Source organism: Convolutriloba macropyga, chromosome 11 (genome assembly GCF_964194025.1).
Source record: "Convolutriloba macropyga chromosome 11, txConMacr16.3, whole genome shotgun sequence".
NCBI classification, from domain to species: domain Eukaryota; kingdom Metazoa; phylum Xenacoelomorpha; order Acoela; family Convolutidae; genus Convolutriloba; species Convolutriloba macropyga.
In genome coordinates, this window is record NC_134478.1 from 12,234,906 (window position 1) to 12,257,236 (window position 22,331).

The 22,331-nt window shown below is 39.1% G+C and overlaps 2 protein-coding genes across 5 annotated transcripts in view; one reads left to right on the plus strand and one right to left on the minus strand.

Annotated features, from left to right (window-relative positions):
- LOC142349685 (uncharacterized) overlaps positions 1 to 22,084 on the plus strand; it is a 46,328-nt gene extending 24,244 nt beyond the window's left edge. Inside the window, exons 3-4 of the mRNA XM_075401412.1 lie at positions 21,305 to 21,490; positions 21,701 to 22,084. Coding sequence (XP_075257527.1) covers positions 21,305 to 21,490; positions 21,701 to 21,912 — 398 coding nt within the window. The 3' untranslated portion in view covers positions 21,913 to 22,084. The remainder of the gene's footprint in view (positions 1 to 21,304; positions 21,491 to 21,700) is intronic.
- Positions 1 to 22,331, minus strand: part of LOC142349540 (endoplasmic reticulum resident protein 44-like) — a 558,035-nt gene that overhangs the window by 98,631 nt on the left and 437,073 nt on the right. The gene's annotated exons all lie outside the window — the stretch shown is intronic.

A 22,331-nucleotide genomic window follows, 5' to 3' on the forward strand; every position in this document is an offset into this window, starting at 1 on the left:
AGGTTGGATTTTGTCCCCCAATACTACTACTACTACTACTACTACTACTACTACTACTACTACTACTACTACTACTACTACTACTACTACTACTACTACTACTACTACTACTACTACTACTGTTTCAACACTTTAATTCCAAATATGAAATAAAGGCACGGTTGGCAACAAATACAAATACAAATACAAATACAAACAAAACAAGAAGAGTTATTTGTTTGGTTATTCTGTGAAGTGCTGTACGACGAAATTGTTGAAGGCATTCTTTGACCCGGTTGCTGCTTTCTCCTGCAATCTGGTGAACGATACTTTGTTTCGTACACAGTCTCCTTCGATTTGACTCATCCACGTTTTCCGTTGCCCCCCAGGAGCGCGTCTGGCATGGGCGTATTGATCGGGCGGGTCCCAATCGAAGGCACTGCGGGCTAATCTTCCTGGTTCCATTCTCTGGATGTGACCGTACCATTTTATCCGTTTGAGCATGATCATCGTGGATAGTTGGGGCATTCGCGATCTTGACATAATTTCATCGTTCGTTGCTTTCTCCAGATATGACACACGTAGAATTCTCCGAAGACAACCACAGTGGAAACTCTCAAGTTTTCTCTGCATTAATTTCGAAAGAGTCCAAGTCTCTGAGCTGTACAGCACGGCTGATAAAACGAGTGCTTTGTACAAATTGCACTTGAGGTGCACGCTGAGCTGCTTGCTCTTCCAGAGATTTTGGAAGTTAGCAAACCGTTGTCTACCTTCTGCAAGTTTGCAATTGACTTCCTGGAGGTCTCCATGCTTGAGGCTGACATATGATCCGAGATACTTGAACGCTTCTATGTTTTCAAACTCGTTTCCGATAACATCTTGTACTTTGCAGGAAAACACGCGTGTGGCAGCTGCTTTAGGTTTGCCACAGTATCTCGATTGGTGAACTTTTCGGCCATTGACTGTTTTGAACTTCCTTTCACACTTGTCACAGGTGAGGCTCGCCTCTAGTTGCTCGAACTTTGACTTGTCGACGACATTCTTTGACAAACCGGCTTTGCAGAATCTTGTTTGGTGCACTTTGCGTCCGGTAACTGTACTGAATTGCCGCTGACAGTTCTGACATCTTAAAGACTCTTGATCAGCCACCGCTGACCCACTCTCATTTTCTAGCGACTCTAAATCCGCTACTGCAGATTGTTGTTGTGAAGCTACCAACGCTGGCTTAGCCTCCGCTAAGCTTTTCAATCTGAGCTTCCGGCCATCTTGTGTTTCGAACCAGCCCGCTTTCTTTTTCGTTCCCAGCAGCACCTCCGTGCCGATGGTTAGTCGTGACTGGCTAGATGTCTCTGCCAGGAGTCCTAGTTTGCCTTTATGTGTTCCAGTGAGTATCTCCACGTTCTGTTGGATACTAGGCACTGCAACAACATTTGGGCTGTCGCATTTTACGCCCATATTCTTTGTTTTGGCCACATTAATCTTCAGACCAGCGGCTTCCGCTAGGGCCTCGATTCGATGTAGGTTTTCTTGCACCTCACTGTCTGAGACCCCCACGAGAGCAACATCATCAGCAAAATCTAAGTCAGCCACCAATCTCCCAATGTCTAATCCTCCATGCACCGAGTTAGCCAAAATGTAGTTGATGACAAGGCCGAATAGGACTGGGGACCACACATCACCCTGCCTAACGCCCGTTCTGACATCAAATAAGCGTCCTTTCTCACCTTCGGCTTTGACTTGACATTTGAATCCATCATAGCTGTTTCTTATGATGTTTATCACTTTTTGCGGAAGACCATAGTGTTTCATTATCTGGTACATCTGCTCACGATCGACAGAATCGAATGCCGCTCGAAAGTAATATCCAATTGAAACGCCATTGATTTCTCTATTATTTGACGCAGGGCAAAGAGTTGATCGGCGCATCCTCTGCTTTTTCTGAAGCCGCACTGCTCTTCCCTTAAGACGCGATCCACTGAATCTTTGCATCGATTGAGAATAACGGAAGCGAACACTTTGCCTGGTACTGACAATAGAGAGATCCCTATAATGGGACTATTTCTGCTACCTTCCAGTCATCGGGCAGAACTTCCGTCGACCAACATTTATCTATGATGTCCCAGAGCCACTCGACAATACCCTTGTGTGCTTTCAACATCTCACAGTAAATGTTATCGGGTCCACTTGCCTTGCCATTCTTCCACCTGCGGACAGCTTCAAGCACTTCTTCAAATCGAATTGGGCTCAGGTCAATCGACAAGCTTTCAGCTGCTTCTTCGGGATCCAATCTCGTACTGCAACTGGATGTTGAGGGATTCAGGAGTTGACTAAAATGTTCCGTCCAGCGTTCAAGTCGTTCCTCTTTCGTCCGTAAGTTGACGCCAGTGCTTGAAACTAATTTGGTCAACTGGGGACTCCAGTTTCGGCAAATCTGCTGTGATGCCCCAAAAACCTCCTTCAAGTTGCCTCTGTCCGCAAAGCTCTGCACTTCTTGGCCTTTGCGTTCAAGCCATGCCCGTTTGTCTGCACGTAGAGCTTTTCTGACTTCCTTACAGCAGTTTGTGAACTCTAACAACGCCACCGCGCTGCTGTGTTTCTTCAACTGTAGATCAGCTCGTTTCCGGATAAGTTCCAGAGAATCTGGAGAAATCCAAGGTTTGTTCACTCGCTTGTCCGGAAGGAGGCATTTCACTGCTGCTTGGTTCAGGGCTTTTCGAAAATTGTCCCAAGACTGCTCTGTACTCTCGAAATCGCCGCTCTTATCAAGATGTAACTTGACCTCCTGCGTGAACAAGTCACGCGTTGTTTCATCTTGCAGCTTTGCAGAACTGATTCTGGGCGTGAAACATGGCTTTTTAGACTACTACTACTACTACTACTACTACTACTACTACTACTACTACTACTACTACTACTACTACTACTACTACTACTACTACTACTACTACTACTACTACTACTACTACTACTACTACTACTACTACTACTACTACTACTACTACTGTTTCAACACTTTAATTCCAAATATGAAATAAAGGCACGGTTGGCAACAAATACAAATACAAATACAAATACAAACAAAACAAGAAGAGTTATTTGTTTGGTTATTCTGTGAAGTGCTGTACGACAAAATTGTTGAAGGCATTCTTTGACCCGGTTGCTGCTTTCTCCTGCAATCTGGTGAACGATACTTTGTTTCGTACACAGTCTCCTTCGATTTGACTCATCCACGTTTTCCGTTGCCCCCCAGGAGCGCGTCTGGCATGGGCGTATTGATCGGGCGGGTCCCAATCGAAGGCACTGCGGGCTAATCTTCCTGGTTCCATTCTCTGGATGTGACCGTACCATTTTATCCGTTTGAGCATGATCATCGTGGATAGTTGGGGCATTCGCGATCTTGACATAATTTCATCGTTCGTTGCTTTCTCCAGATATGACACACGTAGAATTCTCCGAAGACAACCACAGTGGAAACTCTCAAGTTTTCTCTCCATTAATTTCGAAAGAGTCCAAGTCTCTGAGCTGTACAGCACGGCTGATAAAACGAGTGCTTTGTACAAATTGCACTTGAGGTGCACGCTGAGCTGCTTGCTCTTCCAGAGATTTTGGAAGTTAGCAAACCGTTGTCTACCTTCTGCAAGTTTGCAATTGACTTCCTGGAGGTCTCCATGCTTGAGGCTGACATATGATCCGAGATACTTGAACGCTTCTATGTTTTCAAACTCGTTTCCGATAACATCTTGTACTTTGCAGGAAAACACGCGTGTGGCAGCTGCTTTAGGTTTGCCACAGTATCTCGATTGGTGAACTTTTCGGCCATTGACTGTTTTGAACTTCCTTTCACACTTGTCACAGGTGAGGCTCGCCTCTAGTTGCTCGAACTTTGACTTGTCGACGACATTTTTTGACAAACCGGCTTTGCAGAATCTTGTTTGGTGCACTTTGCGTCCGGTAACTGTACTGAATTGCCGCTGACAGTTCTGACATCTTAAAGACTCTTGATCAGCCACCGCTGACCCACTCTCATTTTCTAGCGACTCTAAATCCGCTACTGCAGATTGTTGTTGTGAAGCTACCAACGCTGGCTTAGCCTCCGCTAAGCTTTTCAATCTGAGCTTCCGGCCATCTTGTGTTTCGAACCAGCCCGCTTTCTTTTTCGTTCCCAGCAGCACCTCCGTGCCGATGGTTAGTCGTGACTGGCTAGATGTCTCTGCCAGGAGTCCTAGTTTGCCTTTATGTGTTCCAGTGAGTATCTCCACGTTCTGTTGGATACTAGGCACTGCAACAACATTTGGGCTGTCGCATTTTACGCCCATATTCTTTGTTTTGGCCACATTAATCTTCAGACCAGCGGCTTCCGCTAGGGCCTCGATTCGATGTAGGTTTTCTTGCACCTCACTGTCTGAGACCCCCACGAGAGCAACATCATCAGCAAAATCTAAGTCAGCCACCAATCTCCCAATGTCTAATCCTCCATGCACCGAGTTAGCTAAAATGTAGTTGATGACAAGGCCGAATAGGATTGGGGACCACACATCACCCTGCCTAACGCCTGTTCTGACATCAAATAAGCGTCCCTTCTCACCTTCGGCTTTGACTCGACATTTGAATCCATCATAGCTGTTTCTTATGATGTTTATCACTTTTTGCGGCAGACCATAGTGTTTCATTATCTGGTACATCTGCTCACGATCGACAGAATCGAATGCCGCTCGAAAGTAATATCCAATTGAAACGCCATTGATTTCTCTATTATTTGACGCAGGGCAAAGAGTTGATCGGCGCATCCTCTGCTTTTTCTGAAGCCGCACTGCTCTTCCCTTAAGACGCGATCCACTGAATCTTTGCATCGATTGAGAGTAACGGAAGCGAACACTTTGCCTGGTACTGACAATAGAGAGATCCCTCGGTGGTACGAACACTCTGACCTCTTTCCTTTAATCTTGTATAATGGGACAATTTCTGCTACCTTCCAGTCATCGGGCAGAACTTCCGTCGACCAACATTTATCTATGATGTCCCAGAGCCACTCGACAATACCCTTGTGTGCTTTCAACATCTCACAGGAAATGTTATCGGGTCCACTTGCCTTGCCATTCTTCAACCTGCGGACAGCTTCAAGCACTTCTTCAAATCGAATTGGGCTCAGGTCAATCGGCAAGCTTTCAGCTGCTTCTTCGGGATCCAATCTCGTACTGCAACTGGATTTTGAGGGATTCAGGAGTTGACTAAAATGTTCCGTCCAGCGTTCAAGTCGTTCCTCTTTCGTCCGTAAGTTGACGCCAGTGCTTGAAACTAATTTGGTCAACTGGGGCCTCCAGTTTCGGCAAATCTGCTGTGATGCCCCAAAAACCTCCTTTAAGTTGCCTCTGTCCGCGAAGCTCTGCACTTCTTGGCCTTTGCGTTCAAGCCATGCCCGTTTGTCTGCACGTAGAGCTTTTCTGACTTCCTTACAGCAGTTTGTGAACTCTAACAGCGCCTCCGCGCTGCTGTGTTTCTTTAACTGTAGATCGGCTCGTTTCCGGATAAGTTCCAGAGAATCTGGAGAAATCCAAGGTTTGTTCACTCGCTTGTCCGGAAGGAGGCATTTCACTGCTGCTTGGTTCAGGGCTTTTCGAAAATTGTCCCAAGACTGCTCTGTATTCTCGAAATCGCCGCTCTTATCAAGATGTAACTTGACCTCCTGCGTGAATAAGTCACGCGTTGTTTCATCTTGCAGCTTTGCAGAACTGATTCTGGGCGTGCAGCATGACTTTTTAGACAAAAGTTTCATAGATACTTCCGCAATGACCAGTTCGTGATCGGTAATTGTGGTTTTCCCTCTTCTGGTCCTCACATTCGTCAGACATCCTCTGTATCTCTCTGCAAACAGAATGTGATCCAGCATCTTTTTTCGACAACTCGGATCGGGAGGGTTGAAGGTGTACCGATGCACTTGTCGATGCTGGAACCATGTACCACCTACGAGCAATTTGTGTGAAGTGCAAAATGATAACAACTTTTCAGAGTTTTCATTTTCTTCACCCATTCCAAACGGGCCTCTGCAGCTCATGGTGTCATTCAACTGGTGTCCAGGCTCTGCATTGAGGTCACCGATGACACAAATACGCTCCCTATGTTTGAAACTGGAAACTAGGTCTGAAAGTTGACTCCAAAACAAATCCTTCTCTTGGAGACTAGCTTCATTCGTAGGTGCGTAGCAGACAACAACAGCTAGATTGGCTCTCCTCTGAGCCGCGAACTTGACGTAGCAAATACGTTCACTTAGAGCCACTTGTTCTACGATGCTGTTTATCAATGACTTCTTTACAGCAACGCCCACTCCTCCTTGTCTCGACTTTACACCAGACAACCACGAGTCAGACAGGTAGAGCTTGTGGTCTCCGAGATCATTTTCTTGCTCCTGCAATCTCGTCTCCTGCACTCCCAGAATATCCAACTTGTATCGCGCCAGATCCATTTTCAAAGCCTCTAGAGATCCGGCTTGGGTCAGTGTTCTGACGTTTAAAGTTGCAATTCTGAGTTGGTTCCTCGGGAGATTCTTAGCACCCCTTACCCGGGACTCGGGGCCATGGTTCATTGTACTCATTGCTTTGGTGTTTGAAGGCTGAGATACGACTAGTTGCGCCACAAACTAGAAGACCAGTGCCTCGTTAGCTCGACCATGTGAGCGTAGAGCCGCAGCACATGACCTACCCCCAGGGGACACCACGTGGAGGTGAGGTTGGATTTTGTCCCCCACTACTACTACTACTACTACTACTACTACTACTACTACTACTACTACTACTACTACTACTACTACTACTACTACTACTACTACTACTACTACTACTACTACTACTACTACTACTACTACTACTACTACTACTACTACTACTACTACTACTGTTTGAACACTTAATTTCCAGAAAGAAATAAAGGAACAATGACAATAAGTACGAACAGGTTAAAAAAATGCATAAAAGTTTGAGCTTATTTGGGTTTATTTAATCCAGGAAATGCCGGTCGACAAAACTGTTGAAGCGGGATTTAGACTCTCATTTCGCTTCGCTTTCTGTCATAAGGTGATGTAGCTCATGTTGTTCCTTGAGCAGTCTTCTTCAAGTTGATCCATCCACGTCTTTCATTGACCCCCTGGAGCTCGTTTAGGATAACGATATTTTTCTGTCGGCTCTCAGGTGAAGGCTCGGATCACTAGACGATCGTCATTCATCCTCAGGACATGGCCAAACCATTTCAACCGTTTATTCATGATCATTGCAGAAAGTGTCGACATACGTGATCTATCCAGTACTTCTTCATTTGTCACCCTCTCCAGATATGAAAAACATAGTATCCTTCGCAGACAACTGATGTGAAAGCTCTCAAGTTTCCGTTGCATTGATTTATTCATGGTCCACGTTTCAGAGCTATATAAGAGCACTGACAACACGAGAGCTCTGTATAACTTGCATTTGAGGGGAATACTAAGTTGTTTGCTCTTCCAAAGCTTCTGAAAGCTCGCAAATCGCTGTCTGCCTTCCGCCAGCTTGACACTAAATTCCTTTAGGTCACCATGTTGCAAGCTCACGAAAGAACCGAGATACTTGAAAGCTTCTACATTTTTGAACTCCACTCCATCTCGATCGTGGACATTGCAGGAGAAAATGCGAGACCTTCCAGCCTCTTCTCTGCCGCAGTATCGTGACTCGTGAATTCGTCGGCCTTTCACAGTCGCGAATTTCCTCGTGCACTTCTGACAAGTGAGGCTTTTTTCTAGACCAACAAAATTTGACGCTCTGTCTTCGACCCTCTTCGATTTCTTAGACTTGCAGAATCTGGCTTCAGGCACTTTGCAGCCTCTTGCAGTTTCAAAGCGACGTTTACAACCAGGTTCCGCATTGAAGTCTCCGACGAGGTCTCTCTCCCTTTGTTTGAAACTGGATACCAAGCTGCTCAACTGATTCCAAAAATTGTGTTTCGCTAAGTCGTCAGCTTCATTTGTGGGCGCATACCACACAATCACAACAATGTTAGCTCGTCTCTGAGCTGCAAACTTCACATAAGCCACTCGCTCACTAACAGCAACTTGCTCAATTATGCTACCCGCAAGTCTTCTCGTCACTGCAATACCAACTCCTCCTTGTCTCGCTTTTGCGGTCGATAGCCAGGAGTCAGTGAGGAAGAGCTTGTGATTGCCCAGATCTATTTCCTGCTCCTCCAGTCTTGTTTCCTGCACTCCCAGAACGTCCAAATTGTACTTCTTTAGGTCCATTTTCAGGTTTTCTAGTGAACCTGATTGAGCCAGTGTACTGACATTGAGGATTCCAATTCTGAGATTTCGATTCCACGGGAGATTCTTCGCACCCCTTACCCGGGACTCGGGGCCATTTTTGTTTGAACTCCTTGCATTGGGTTTTCAGGCTAATATACAACTAGTCGCGCCACCAACTAGAGGACCTTTGCCTCGTTAGCTCGGTGGTACTAGGCATCTGCCCTACGGGCAGCTGCTGCACCACTTATCCCAGGGGACACCGCGGGGAGGAGAGGTTGGGTTTTGTCCCCCAATACTACTACTACTACTACTACTACTACTACTACTACTACTACTACTACTACTACTACTACTACTACTACTACGGCCGACTTGAATTTGGGGTAAGCGATCCGCGGATTACGGTTTTGCTCGGAGATTTCTCATTTCTGTTCCCAGAGCTCAGATAAAACTTGCTTTCGTTAGCCAAGATGTTAATCTAGCCAAAACTGAAAATGGCCCTATTTGAAAAGCATTTCTTTGGTTTTTATTAGGTTTTAAAAAATTAATTAATTTTTGAAAAAACTGCACTTTTCTCTCAATTTTGCATATAAAAATTACTTTTTCTTATCGTAGATTGATAGTCACGCTTGAGAGCTTTCCAGAACAATTTTTTAAATCATTCTAGCTCTCTTATTTGTTGTTTTATTGACCGAGCGGAGTAGGGTGACATCCGCGGCCAAACAGTAAGGGAAATTGAAAACTCTGTTTCTTCATCAAAAATTAATGTTTTTGATTTTTTCTTTCAATTTCGGTGCTGTATGACTAAGTTCTGGCATTTTTGATCTTGTAGTGCAGTTGCGTTTAGTGCCTGGAAACGACCTAATTTTTAGGTCATAAAATGAACGTGACCCAAACGAGTGACCACTGAACTGCAAGAAAAGTGGAATGAGGCAAAAACTCAAAAATGAGTCCTGGAGTCTGAAATTTCGCATGTCGACTAAAAATAGTCATACAAGACAAGTAACATTTTGCTGGATTCTAATATCTATTAAAAACCGAGAAAAAAAGGTTTTTAAAATTCTCGACTTGAATTTGGGTACGAATTTTTTATAATTTTTGGCCGGATGCGAATATTTGGAAGACGGTTAATTTTAATGAGCTCAGCAAAATATTTATGGAACCTCAATTTCAGAATGCTATCTGGATTTAAAAGGGCCGATTTTTCGATTCAAATAGCATAAGAAAAAATGAAAAACTATTTCGAACACCAGAAGCAATTTCCGACGAGACTCAGCAAAAAGAAGGCCATTCAAAATTTATGCTACTGAGGATTGTGCTTCAAAATGTTTTGATATAAACATGTTAAGAGTCAGCGATCTGGATATTTTCAGCTCCCAATTCTAAAAATATAGTTCTGAAATTTATGTCAAACTCTTGTCAAGCAGCAGAAAATTATTAAAGTTGATAGGTCGTTTTTGCAACTTTTTTTTTCTTTTTAATGTTTTCAGTTTGCTTGTTGGGTCACAAAGCTTTCCGAAAACAATTTTTTAATTACAACTTTAAACTGGAAAAACCGTTTTGTTGTTGTTTTCAGTTGATGTTGATTTTTTGTGAAAAACTTGAATTTGGGTACATCGCAGTTTGTTGAAGTCAAACTGAAAAAGGTGAGATCCATTCAAAGAGAACAACATAAACAAAAATGATCATTTTTATGCAAGAAAGTTTTTTAGTACCTTTGCGATATAGTTATTTTCCTCCAGTTGTTTTTTTTGAAGCAGAAAGTATAATAACTTCGAAAAAAAAGGAAGCAAAAAAAATCTGAAACAAAAAAATAAGAGTTCAAGGTACAGAAAAACGAATTTGAGAACGGTTTCTCATGTCATTTCTGAAATACTGTTTATTGTTACAATTCAGTTTAATGGAGAAAAAGATACTTACCTTGATGAAACTGCACATATTTTAATAATACAAGGGGAAAACTTTGAAAAACCAAAAAACTAGAATTTGGGTTCGAAAAAAGAATGCCAAAGTGGCCCTATTGGTCTGGTCGCCAGGTTTTTCTATTAAACATAAAAATAATTGTCATACCAATTCCTCGAACTCCTTATGGATGTTCGTACGGATAAATCCAGCCTAAATTGTTTAAAGACATTAAAAATTAGCCCAAAATTTTGGTATGAGTAGAATGCTTTTGAGTGCTTTCAGTTTTTTTCGATGTCCATTGCCTGATTAGGGATCAGTTACAGGGAAAAAAGTGGCCTAAAATAACGGACATACGTTTTGTTTGCTACAGGGGTAAGAAAAAATGATTTCTGAGGGGCCAGAGCCTTCAAATCGAGACGATTCCCTATTTTTTTTTTCAAATTGATTTCTTTTGCTTAAAGTCAAAGTCTTTGGCCGCTCCATTTTTTTTCAAAGCACCTCTTCATCCACGGGATAATTAACAAGACTGCCTGTGAACGGCTTGGAGAAAATTGGTATCACAATATAATAAAAATTAAGTGTTTTAGAGTTGAGAAATCCGGAGTTTTTAAAAAAATTTTGCGGATTTCAATTTTCTCTAAGTCCATAGCCTGTTTAGGGATTAGTTACCGGAAACAAACACGGGCATAAAATAACGGACATAAATTGGAATTTCTCGAGGGTCAAAAAAATAGGGGATCATCCCGAGATGAAGGCCAGAGCCCTCAACTCGAGATGATCCCCTATTTTTTTTTTCAATTTGATTTTTTTTTGCTTAATGTCAAAGTCTTTGGCCGCTCCATTTTTTTCAAAACACCTCTTCATCCTTGCGATAGTTAACAAATCTGCCTGTGAACGGCTTGGAGAAGATTGGTATCACAATATAATAACAATTAAGTGTTTTAGAGTTGCGAAATCCGGAGTTTTTGAAAATTTTTTTGCGGATTTCAATTTTCTCTAATTCCATCGCCTGTTTTGGGATTATTTACCGGAAACAAACATGGGCTTAAAATAACGGACATAAACTGGGATTTCTCAGGGGGTCAAAAAATAGGGGATCATCCCGAGTTGAAGACAAGAGCCCTCAACTCGAGATGACCCCCTTTTTTTTTTCTAATTGATTTTTTTTGCTTAAAGTCAAAGTCTTTGGCCGCTCCATTTTCTTCAAAACACCTCTTCATCCCCGGGATAGTTAACAATTCTGCATGTGAACGGCTTGGAGAAGATTGGTATCACAATATAATAAAAATTAAGTGTTTTAGAGTTGAGAAATCCGGAATTTTTAAAAAAAATTTTGCGGATTTCAATTTTCTCTAAGTCCATAGCCTGTTTAGGGATTAATTACCGGAAACAAACATGGGCTTAAAATAACGGACATAAAAAAGGATTTCCCGGGGGTTCAAAAAAATAGGGGATCATCCCGAGTTGAAGGCCAGAGCCCTCAACTCGAGATCATCCTCTATTTTTTTTTTTCAAATTGATCGTTTTTGCTTAAAGTCAAAGTCTTTGGCAGCTCCATTTTTTTCAAAACACCTCTTCATCCACGGGATAGTTAACAATTCTGCCTGTGAACGGCTTGGAGAAGATTGGTATCACAATATAATAAAAATTAGGTGTTTTAGAGTTGCGAAATCCGGAGTTTTTAAAAAAAATTTTGCGGATTTCAATTTTCTCTAAGTCCATCGCCTATTTAGGGATTAAATACCGGAAACAAACTTGGGTTTAAAATAATGGACATAAAATGGGATTTCTCGGGGGGTAAAAAAATAGGGGATCATCCCGAGTTGAAGGCCAGAGCCCTCAACTCGAGATGATCCCCTATTTTTTTTCAAATTGATCTTTTTTGCTTAAAGTCAAAGTCTTTGGCCGCTCCATTTTTTTCAAAACACCTCTTCATCCACGGGATAGTTAACAGGACTGCCTGTGAACGGCTTGGAGAAGATTGGTATCACAATATAATAAAAATTAAGTGTTTTAGAGTTGAGAAATCCGGAGTTTTTAAAAAAATTTTGCGGATTTCAATTTTCTCTAAGTCCATAGCCTGTTTAGGGATTAATTACCGGAAACAAACATGGGCTTAAAATAACGGACATAAGAAAGGATTTCTCGGGGGGTCAAAAAAATAGGGGATCATCCCTAGTTGAAGGCCAGAGCCCTCAACTCGAGATCTTCCCCTAATTTTTTTTTTCAAATTGATCTTTTTTGCTTAAAGTCAAAGTCTTTGGCCGCTCCATTTTTTTCAAAACACCTCTTCATCCACGGGATAGTTAACAATTCTGCATGTGAACGGCTTGGAGAAGATTGGTATCACAATGTAATAAAAACTAAGTGTTTTAGAGTTGCGAAAACCGGTGTTTTTAAAAAAAATTTTGCGGATTTCAATTTTCTCTAATTCCATCGCCTGTTTAGGGATTAATTACCGGAAACAAACATGGGCTTAAAATAACGGAAATAAAATGGGATTTCAAGCACACTTTAAAACACCATTTAAAACTCAGCACACTTTCTGTTAAAAACTGGATTTTGCAACATCCCTTGTAATAGTGGATCCCTGCAGGAATTGATTATAATCCAAAATTATAAAGTTGGAATATTCAAGTTGAAAATCAAAAAAGGTCAATTTTATTGGCCTTTCTATGCTTTTAAAACAGCAGAACCACATTTCTACTGAATTTATTACACAATATAAAAAGAAAAGTTTAGTCGGCATCAAGAACGTGATAATAAGGTCTCGAGAGACTTCCAGCCAGGTGTTTATTTTAGTTCAAATAATTTTTGTTTAATTAGTTGCTTCGCTGTCTCCCGTCACGTTGAAATAATTATAAATAGGGATCAAATAACGCAAAAAACAACGTTCAATGGCATATTGAGCTAGAAATAGCTCACATAAGTGACAGAAGCTAAAATTGTATTTTTTGCGTAACGACAAATTCAAGCTTAGACTTCAGCTCGAGATGATCTTCTAATTTCTTCAATTTGAGTTTTTTTGGTTAATTTTAAAGTCGTTTTACACTCATTTTTTTCAAAACAACTCCTATTCGACTCAATAGGTAACAGTTGCGACTTTGATCGAATTGCAGACAATTGTTAATATAATTTTTAGTTATGTCTTCATAAAGTTTAGTAAAACTTACTTTCTGCTAAAAAAAATAGCAGATATCATTTTCCACATTGTACATCACCTGACTGATTACGTGTGAATTTCAGCAATAAAACATTCGTTTTAAAAAGGCAAAAAAAATTTCAGGGGGATCAAAAAATAGGGGATCTTCCCCAGTTGACAGCCCCGCAGAAAATTTGTCCAATAACAATAGTTTTTAAAAAAACAAGATTTTAGTTTTTCAAAAATTTGAGAAGGATTTATGTCTCTAAGTTAAATTTAAGTGTTTTAAGTTAAACTATTGTATTGGCCGCAACAAAAAATAAACCATACCCATTTTTTTGTCGAGTCATACTAGTCATATGAGTAGACATGAAAATGGGGATCGGGCCAAACTGTAATTTGGTCTCATTTTGAAAACTTGAAAATGGGCATCCCAAAACAGGAATTCGGGTACGACGATTTTAACTCGAAAATGGGCACTTGAATTTGGGTACTGAGATTCTGTAGCCAAACTTGAAAATGGGCCAAAAATGGGCCATTTTCAAGTTAGGCTACAGCTACTACTACTACTACTACTACTACTACTACTACTACTACTACTACTACTACTACTACTACTACTACTACTACTACTACTACTACTACTACTACTACTACTACTACTACTACTACTACTACTACTACTACTACTACTAATACTACTCCTACTACTACTACTACTACTATAACTATTACTACTACTACTACTACTACTACTACTACTACTACTACTACTACTACTACTACTACTACTACTACTACTACTACTTCTACTACTACTAATACTACTACTACTACTACTACTACTACTACTACTACTACTACTACTACTACTACTGCTACTACTACTACTACTACTACTACTATTTCTACTACTGCTACTACTAAAAACTCATCTGCATTGCATGGGCTCTGAAGTCCTTTCTTCTAGTGATCATTAGAAAAAAAGATCACCAAGTGAATCGATTGGCAAACCGTAAAGAATAATCATATAGTTGTGAGAAAAAAATAAACAGAATAGTTCACGTTTCAACACTTTTGATTTGAGCCCTAAGCAATGAGCGTTGTTCAAAAAATATTGAATTAAATATGAATAAAGGAGAAGAAAAAATGAACAGACGATATTCGTGTGATTTTTTGTTCTAGTGTTATGAGGATTCTATCTTACGTTAGAGCAAATCTAATTTAATTACGATTACGTGTCCATTTTCCGAAAAGACAAATTTCCAAATAATTGCACTATATGGAAACCAGTAGCAAAACTTTGTAACGCTTTTTTATTTCGCGTAGCCATTCTGCATGTTGAAATAAGTTGCCCCAATTTATAAGTTGCACGAATTTGAGGAAGCAATTACGCTGTAATTTTTTGCCATAAATTTAATATTAATTACTTTAGATCGAACTCAAAGAATTGATCGCGCTTTTTGCGTAATTTCTAGAAGGATTATTTTGAAATTAATAGCTGATAACTTTTTAAATCTCTGAAAAATTACAAAACTTAGTACGGTGCCTTGTAGTTAAAGTGTAAAGCAAAAAGAATTTTTGCTATAGCTTGTCTAGACTTAGTTTTTCATACGGAAATTTGCGAATTTTGCGATTAGCGAACTTTAAATTTTTTTTGTTAAAATAACGATTTATTATGCTTTGTTTTGTTTGGAGATAGAGTTCAAGCTGGTATTTTACCTAGTGCTCTTCTCAAAATCTCCTATATTTGTTTGTTTGTAACTCCGCCGTATTAATCTTGGTACGGCCTTAGTACGGTACCTTAGAATATTAGTACGGCCTTACTACGGCCCGTGGAAAACTTAACAAGATCTTAGTACGGTTTTGATCAAAGACTTATACGGTGCCGTACTATGGCCTTACCAAGTTCGGGCAACCTGAGTAGTTACCAAAAATCAAATTTGGGAAGATGCAAATTTCTGTTATTGTTTCAATCGTTAAATATTAACAAAACAATGAGGTAAGTTTTAATGCTTTTTTTTCATTTTCTTTCTTTGGACCAGGCTATTAACAAACGCTGGTTTGATCAACTACGGGATTTTTCACAGCGGAGCATTTTTAGACCGAGAAAACAGCTCTCACAAGCAATATAGATAAAACACAAAAAGTTAATAAAAACAAAATCCAGCATTAGGTAGAGGCTATTTGTTAAAATAATTAAAAATTAACAATAAGTCAAAAAAATTTCACAAATAATTTTTATCATGCTATATACATTTGCATGCATCTTGATGAGTTTTTGAAGTAATTTTAATGCAAGTTCTGAATTCAAGGAATAAAAACATAGATCGATGTATGATTTGATTGGTTGTGTTATATTAACTTGAAACAATTTAGCAAGAAGCAAGATAACTTAGGGAGGAAGTTGCTTGTATTCGTTTTTTATATAAATAACAAAACTTAAAACAGAGATATAATACAATAGAGACAAGAACACCACTATTTTCCAGGAAATTTTTGGGACGTTCCTCTTGATGATCATCTATTCGGACTTGTTTTCATAGTTACATTCTGTTCCTTGTTTTATTATCAAAATAGTTAACCCGGTCGAGAAAAGTTATGTAAGAAATGCGCTGAAATGAGCTGATTTTTCAAAAATTTCAGCGCAAAAACCTGACATAAAAATGCGCTGAAAATTAGCAAGAAACGCGCTGAAAATCACTGATTTTTCAAAAAATATATAGCAATGGCTGGGACTCGAACACAGGAGCCATCACTCAATCCACTACGCCATTGATTCCTGATACTCTTACCATTTAATTTTTATTTTATTTTAATTAGCCTGCAAAAGTTTTAAAAGAATTTAGCTTTAAAGCTTAATACTTTTAAAACTTCATTTGTAGTCTAATATTTCGCAGTTCTGAACAGGTTTCAAAGAATTGATCATTCCGCATATTCAATAGGTTATTTGAAATATTACTGGGGCATATAGGACAGACTAATTTTGTTTCATTTTTTCGTTTTTTCATACTTCCAATAGATGTTCACTTTCCAAGAAGAAAAATCTATAGTGTAATTTGTTAAAAGCGGAATAGTCCGCCAGCGTTGAATTAGGTCGTTTTTTGAACTCGAATAAGTATAGTTGAGTTCAGTTAAAGCGGCTAATTATTATCTAACAATGGGGAAAAGGTGGTGAAAAATTTTGTCTTCAATGTTACCTGTAATCCAAGTGGTGTGTTGTAACCAATCAGAGGCGTTAAGATGTAATAAACATGAGAAAGCACGCCTACGATTGATAAAAAAGAAAGATTTTTTATACTTGAGGTGCCGCTCTCGTTTAAGATTGCATTTTGTTGCATATCTATTGTATATTTATGAAAATAGATTCAGTGCCGATTTCGATAAGAGCTGAAAAAACCCAAAAAATGAACACAGAATGATTTCAAATTGTAGTCTTGTTATATAATCAATAGCAACATTTTTTGTATCGTGATAAATATGCCCGATTGCATTTGAAAAACTAAAATGTCATACCAGTATCGGTCGAAGTGATGTTATGAAATCATTTTCAGAGAGAGATTTATATTTGATTTCTTTAATGGGGAGACAGCTATGACCATTTCTGCTTGGTCGAAAAGGTTTGAAAGCTGATTAAAGAAATTTTACCGTCAGTTGTTTTATTTGTCACAAATGGCTGTTATTAAGTATTTTCTCCAGTTCACTTAAATTAGTGTAGTTTACTAAAATATTCCTACTTTTTTTCCGTAGTCATCGACCATCCCCCATGGATTTCTTAATTTAAATCATTCTTTTACGGGCATTGAACTATGAATTGTTTAAAATGTGTTTCGCTTTCCAACTGATCATATACAAAAAATTTCAACTGATAAGATGAAAGATTGACTGCTATAATTTCCTGTGTTAAAGCAAAGGAGACTACTTGAGGATTGCCTGATTTATCAATAAGTTCTTAATAAGGAAAAATTGTGAAAGTGCATTTGAATAAAAAAACTGTGCTTGACTGTTAAATTTTGTAGTTGTTTGACTTTGTTTGACAAAATTAAGAGCAAAGCAAAGTGACACTGGTTTCTTTGATCATCCTCCAGTATTAGAGTGGTCTCTGATTTTAATTGAATTCAAAATGGCCTAACTCTGCTCTGGGTTAGTGAGTCGGTAGATTGCTAATCAGTAGATTCAGTCTTGATATCATCAAATTCTAGCCCTTCAATTTGATTGTCACCAACAAGCACTGTCTTGTTTTAGTTATTCGGCTGGATGAGTGAGGCAACCCTCCTTTTGCGGATAAAAAGGGTGACTGGAACTCTTGGTGGACTGCTCGTTGCTTTGAAGAGAACTGGTTCACACAGATAAAAACCAGTGACGGGTGGAGGTCCTACTTTCCCTCCAAGTGATAGTTCCACAGGTGTATCGACCACAATTTCTGATGTGTCCTCAAATCTTGCTGTAGGAGAGCGCTAAATGACACAATCAAATTTGGACTTCAGGCTTAAATAGCCTTTTTCACCGTTCAGACGACTCACTCAGCATGTCCATTTGCTCCTGGATGGTAAATGAGTGACATCATCTCTCCAATCCCAGTTATGGGCACAAATGTTTCACGTCAACCGCTTGCACGCTTGCAAAGTTGGGACCATTGTCTGATACTAACGTTTTTGATATACCAAATCTTGTACTCAAGTAAACTTTCACCGTTCGCAAAATTCTATTTCCAGCAGGGAAGGCGTCTAACCAAACTGTTTCGGTGCCTACTTTCACTTATTACATTGGTCGCTAACCTAGACCCATTCCTTATTTTCTTTTCCACATTTCTGCTTCTGGTCCATTAGGTACTGTTTTCCACAGGCAAGGTTTGTAGTATTGGCATTTTTTGTCATTTATTGAAATATCGAAGAACATAGTGACTGATGCCGGGTTCCAGGTCATCACTTCAACAATTTTTTTGCATTTTTACCGGGGTAGGTCTCATGAGCTTAAATCATTACCACAGGTCTGAGTTTGGGCGGAATGATAGGTACAACAACACGAAAAATATTTCCATTTTGGATGGCCAGAGGAGCATTCAGGTTGCATTTTTTATTGATGATATTTGAATAGTCAGTCATTTTCTAGCTTAGTTTTGATGTCTGACTGAGTATCTAGTCCGAATTAGACAAAATAGACAATGATCAAGGAAAAGCGGGCTCCATCGTTACCATCAACATCTTCAAATTTATTCTGCTCAAGGCATCATCATGTGGAATCTGTTCTGCAAGTGCGAGTTTCAATTCGAAGTCAATTCCTATCGGTGCTTTTGCCCACTTAGTGGTTCTTGCTGATGCTGTTTTGTAATTTCTCGGTAGAGATATTTGAGCGTTCTGTGGTCACACTGTAGAGTGAACCTCCTTTCTAGCAGGAATTTTTTCATGGATGTGACCGCAAAGACAATTGCCAGTTCATCTCACTCAATATTGGAGTAATTCTGGTATGAGTGTGACAATTTGCTGGCGACGTAAACAAGAGGATGTTCTTTCTATCAAACAACAGGAGAGTGCAACACCTATTGTTTTTTTGTGGCGTTTGTTTTTAACAATTGCTTGTTTTAATCGAGCTGTAGGATTGTACGATTAGATTACCAGATAACAAGCTTTTGATTTTTAAGAAAATTTTTTGCTCCTCTTTCCTCCCATCCAACGTTGTCCTGTTATTTGGAGGTTAGTTCAAATTTAACAAATGTTTAGCTAAATCTGATTCTATTTGTCTACAACAATTTGCTAATTCAATGATAGACTCAAGATTTTTCTCTTTTATTTTATCTTTCAGCTTGTGTAATCCCGGTATAAATTTCACATATCTTTCCCTCCTTTGGCTGCAGGTAGTCTCTCATCACACATTGTGTTGGTGCTTTCTTATGGTAGTACGTCTCCCCAAATAGCCCAAAATCTTTGTTAGACTGCGCAAGTTCTGATTGTTTTGGCTGATACTTACTTATTGCTCGTTATTGATCCAGAAGCGTCAGTTGATTACCATCAAAAGCATTCAGACATCTGTTTTCCCCATTTAATAGAGGTTTACTTAACCCAACCCAGGTGAATCAAGTTGATGTGGTACTTTAAGCACGGGCATCAATTTGCCTTTTTCTTTTTTTTACTGTAATGTACTCCCATTTCACTGACAGGTTATACAGGTTTTCTTGTGTATGGTACATTCTTAACTCCGGTTCTGAAGATTTTAAAACACGTAGGTTTTTTATCCCTCGCTTAAATTGTTATGTCAGTTAAATATACCTGACTAGGCTCAATTTTACCTCCGCATATTTTTGTAAAATCCTCAATCTTTTCACAGGTGTTAAATTTCCAATTTCCACGCAGGACACTGCTTGATGCTGTGCGGCTTACCTCCACATCTATCGCACAATCTATCACTGCCTTTATTACCAGTGACTTTTTAATTTGGTTATCTAAAGTTCTTTTGAAGTTATATACCATTTCTGTTTTTTGATTTATGATTTGTAACCTGTTGCTGAACCTGCAAAGCAGTGAAAAGGTCATTGCTTTGCTTCCAAAATCAAAGTTTTTTGTCATTTGAGAAAGAAACGTCGTTAGTATATTTTTGATGCCGTCTGTTAGTCTTAATTTTGCGTCAGCTTGAGACAGAAATTATTTTTACAACTCGTCATTGCAACAGGTTGCTGTTTTAAGCGTTCCAATGTCCCAGTAGCGTGGTTCTTCTCTAAGGCGTGCTACAAAATCGTCATCGGACTTTTTTGGACAGCGTACAGAAATTTAGCCTTTTTCGCCTTTATTACTCTCTCCTTGAGAGAAATATAGTTTTGAATTGCCAATATGATCTCTTCAAAAGGAGTGTCTAATTGATTTTCACTGCTCAGAAGGCTCCTAAAATTCAGAAGTGCGTAGTCAGACGCACATTTTGGGAAAAATGTTTGTTTCCTGTAGTTCAAAAATGGTACCGTTCGTTGTTGAGTTTGCGCTGTTTCTTCTCTGTGCCAGTACTAGCACCAGTACTAGTGCAGCTACTGGCACTTAAAATATTGTTCCCTCAACCCGAGAATGTGACATTGATATCCACACGGAGGATTGGCGAGTTGCTTTATGATCATCGTTATTGGTGGGAGCTTCGAAGTTATCGCCACTTTTTATGGTTTATTTACACTGATAAATTTGTAGTTTGAACTTTTTTTAGATATTGAAGTTTCAACTCAAACTCTCAAATTCTACACTTCGCAATATATCGCTATGTTTTAAATGTTCTTTTAGACATATTTAATACATATTTAAATGTTCTTTTTAGATTTTGTTTGGCCTTTCCATTAGACCTTCTAGTAGGCCTTTCCATTGATCTTCCTAAGGAGGCGTATTGAGCGGGACCGTTTTGTCTGCTTTTGTGGACTATATTTTGTCCGGGACTATTTTACAATTTAGAGCTATTTTGTCTGGGACTGTTTTGTCTGGGACCTTTTTTTCTGTATATTCATTTGACATAAAGGGCCGCCAGATGAAGATCACAAATTTTTTTGGAGCGTTTGTATATATCTTGGACCAAACTGTCCTGCACTTTTAACCTCTTCTGATTCTATTTGTTTTTCTAACCATATCTATTGCGCTCGAATTACGTTGTTAGACGAAAACAGAGGCACTAGATATTTTGGAAGCTGGATTTTGACAAGTTCTTATCAGTGGTCATTTTGGTCACTGGAAACTTGACCTGCCTATATGTCTACTCCGGTCCTAGTTGAGGCCTTGGTTTATGAAAAGACCTTCCTCGGATGATCTAGCGCCAGTCAGTAAGAATACTTTTTAGAAAGACTCTATTTTTTATGAAAAGATTTAGCTTTATGAAATAATTTGACCAGACTTGTAAGTAAGGCCTGTAAGTAAACTCATCATTTACACATCCCCTTATTTTTAATCATAAAGTAAAAGCCGACGTCTTTTCATAAAGTCCGGACCTCAACTGGGGTGGACTTATTTTCAACAAGTCGATTCCAATACCTGAGATAAATGATACTATTTTTGTTCCAGAAAACCCAGACCTGCTGAAACTGATGTCCGAAGACGCATATCCGGATGAACAGGTGTTGGTTGATGGCGACGATGGTTCCTGCTATGATGCTGCAGAATTAGACGCGGGAAACCTAGTATTCATTTTGCTCACAAAAGGAATCGCCAATATCAATTATATCGATATGCTGCTGCCGGCGAACGCTAGTAAGCACTCAATTTTTTATAATTAATAATAACTTCTTTTTCGATATAGTTCTGTGATGAATTTTATCATGTAAGGTAAGAGAAGAAATCATAAATTTTTTACTCAAGGCGCTAAAGCACTAAGGCGATATGGAGTACATATAAACAGAGAAAATTGTCGATCTTTTATTTCAATCTTCAATCGTTCAAGTTTCAAATCTTCATTTTTAGCCCGTGGAATTGTAATGGAGGTGTTCGCATGTATTGAAGATTTATGTTGGAGCAACTGTGAGAACATAGAGCTCTCTGAGGTCGTATATTTTGTACATGCTCATTGGCGGAGATCTATTTGTTCATCACCTGGAGAATATATCAAGATCGAACAAAAAAGCGGATATCTGAATTTGTGTGAAGTTAAAGTTTATGGAAAGATGTTAAATTAATTATTCAATGGATAAGTTGTGGAACATTTTTCTAGATGCCTCAAATTACTAAGGAACTTGTGTTGGTATGTGATTTTCCGGAACTCTTTTTCTTTCTCCCGTTCAATAAAATTTTTATTTTCACCAGATAATTTGAATAAACTTTGAGCCTTATTCAATAATAATGTTTTGATTTCTCTTTAACGTCTGCCTATAACATAAACACCTACGCACACACACACACACACACACACACACACACACACACACACACACACACACACACACACACACACACACACAAACAAACACACACACCACACACACACATTCACACACACACACAAATATATATACATATATATATATATATATATATATATATATATATATAAATATAAATAAATATATGTATATAAATAAAATTTTTATTTTCACCA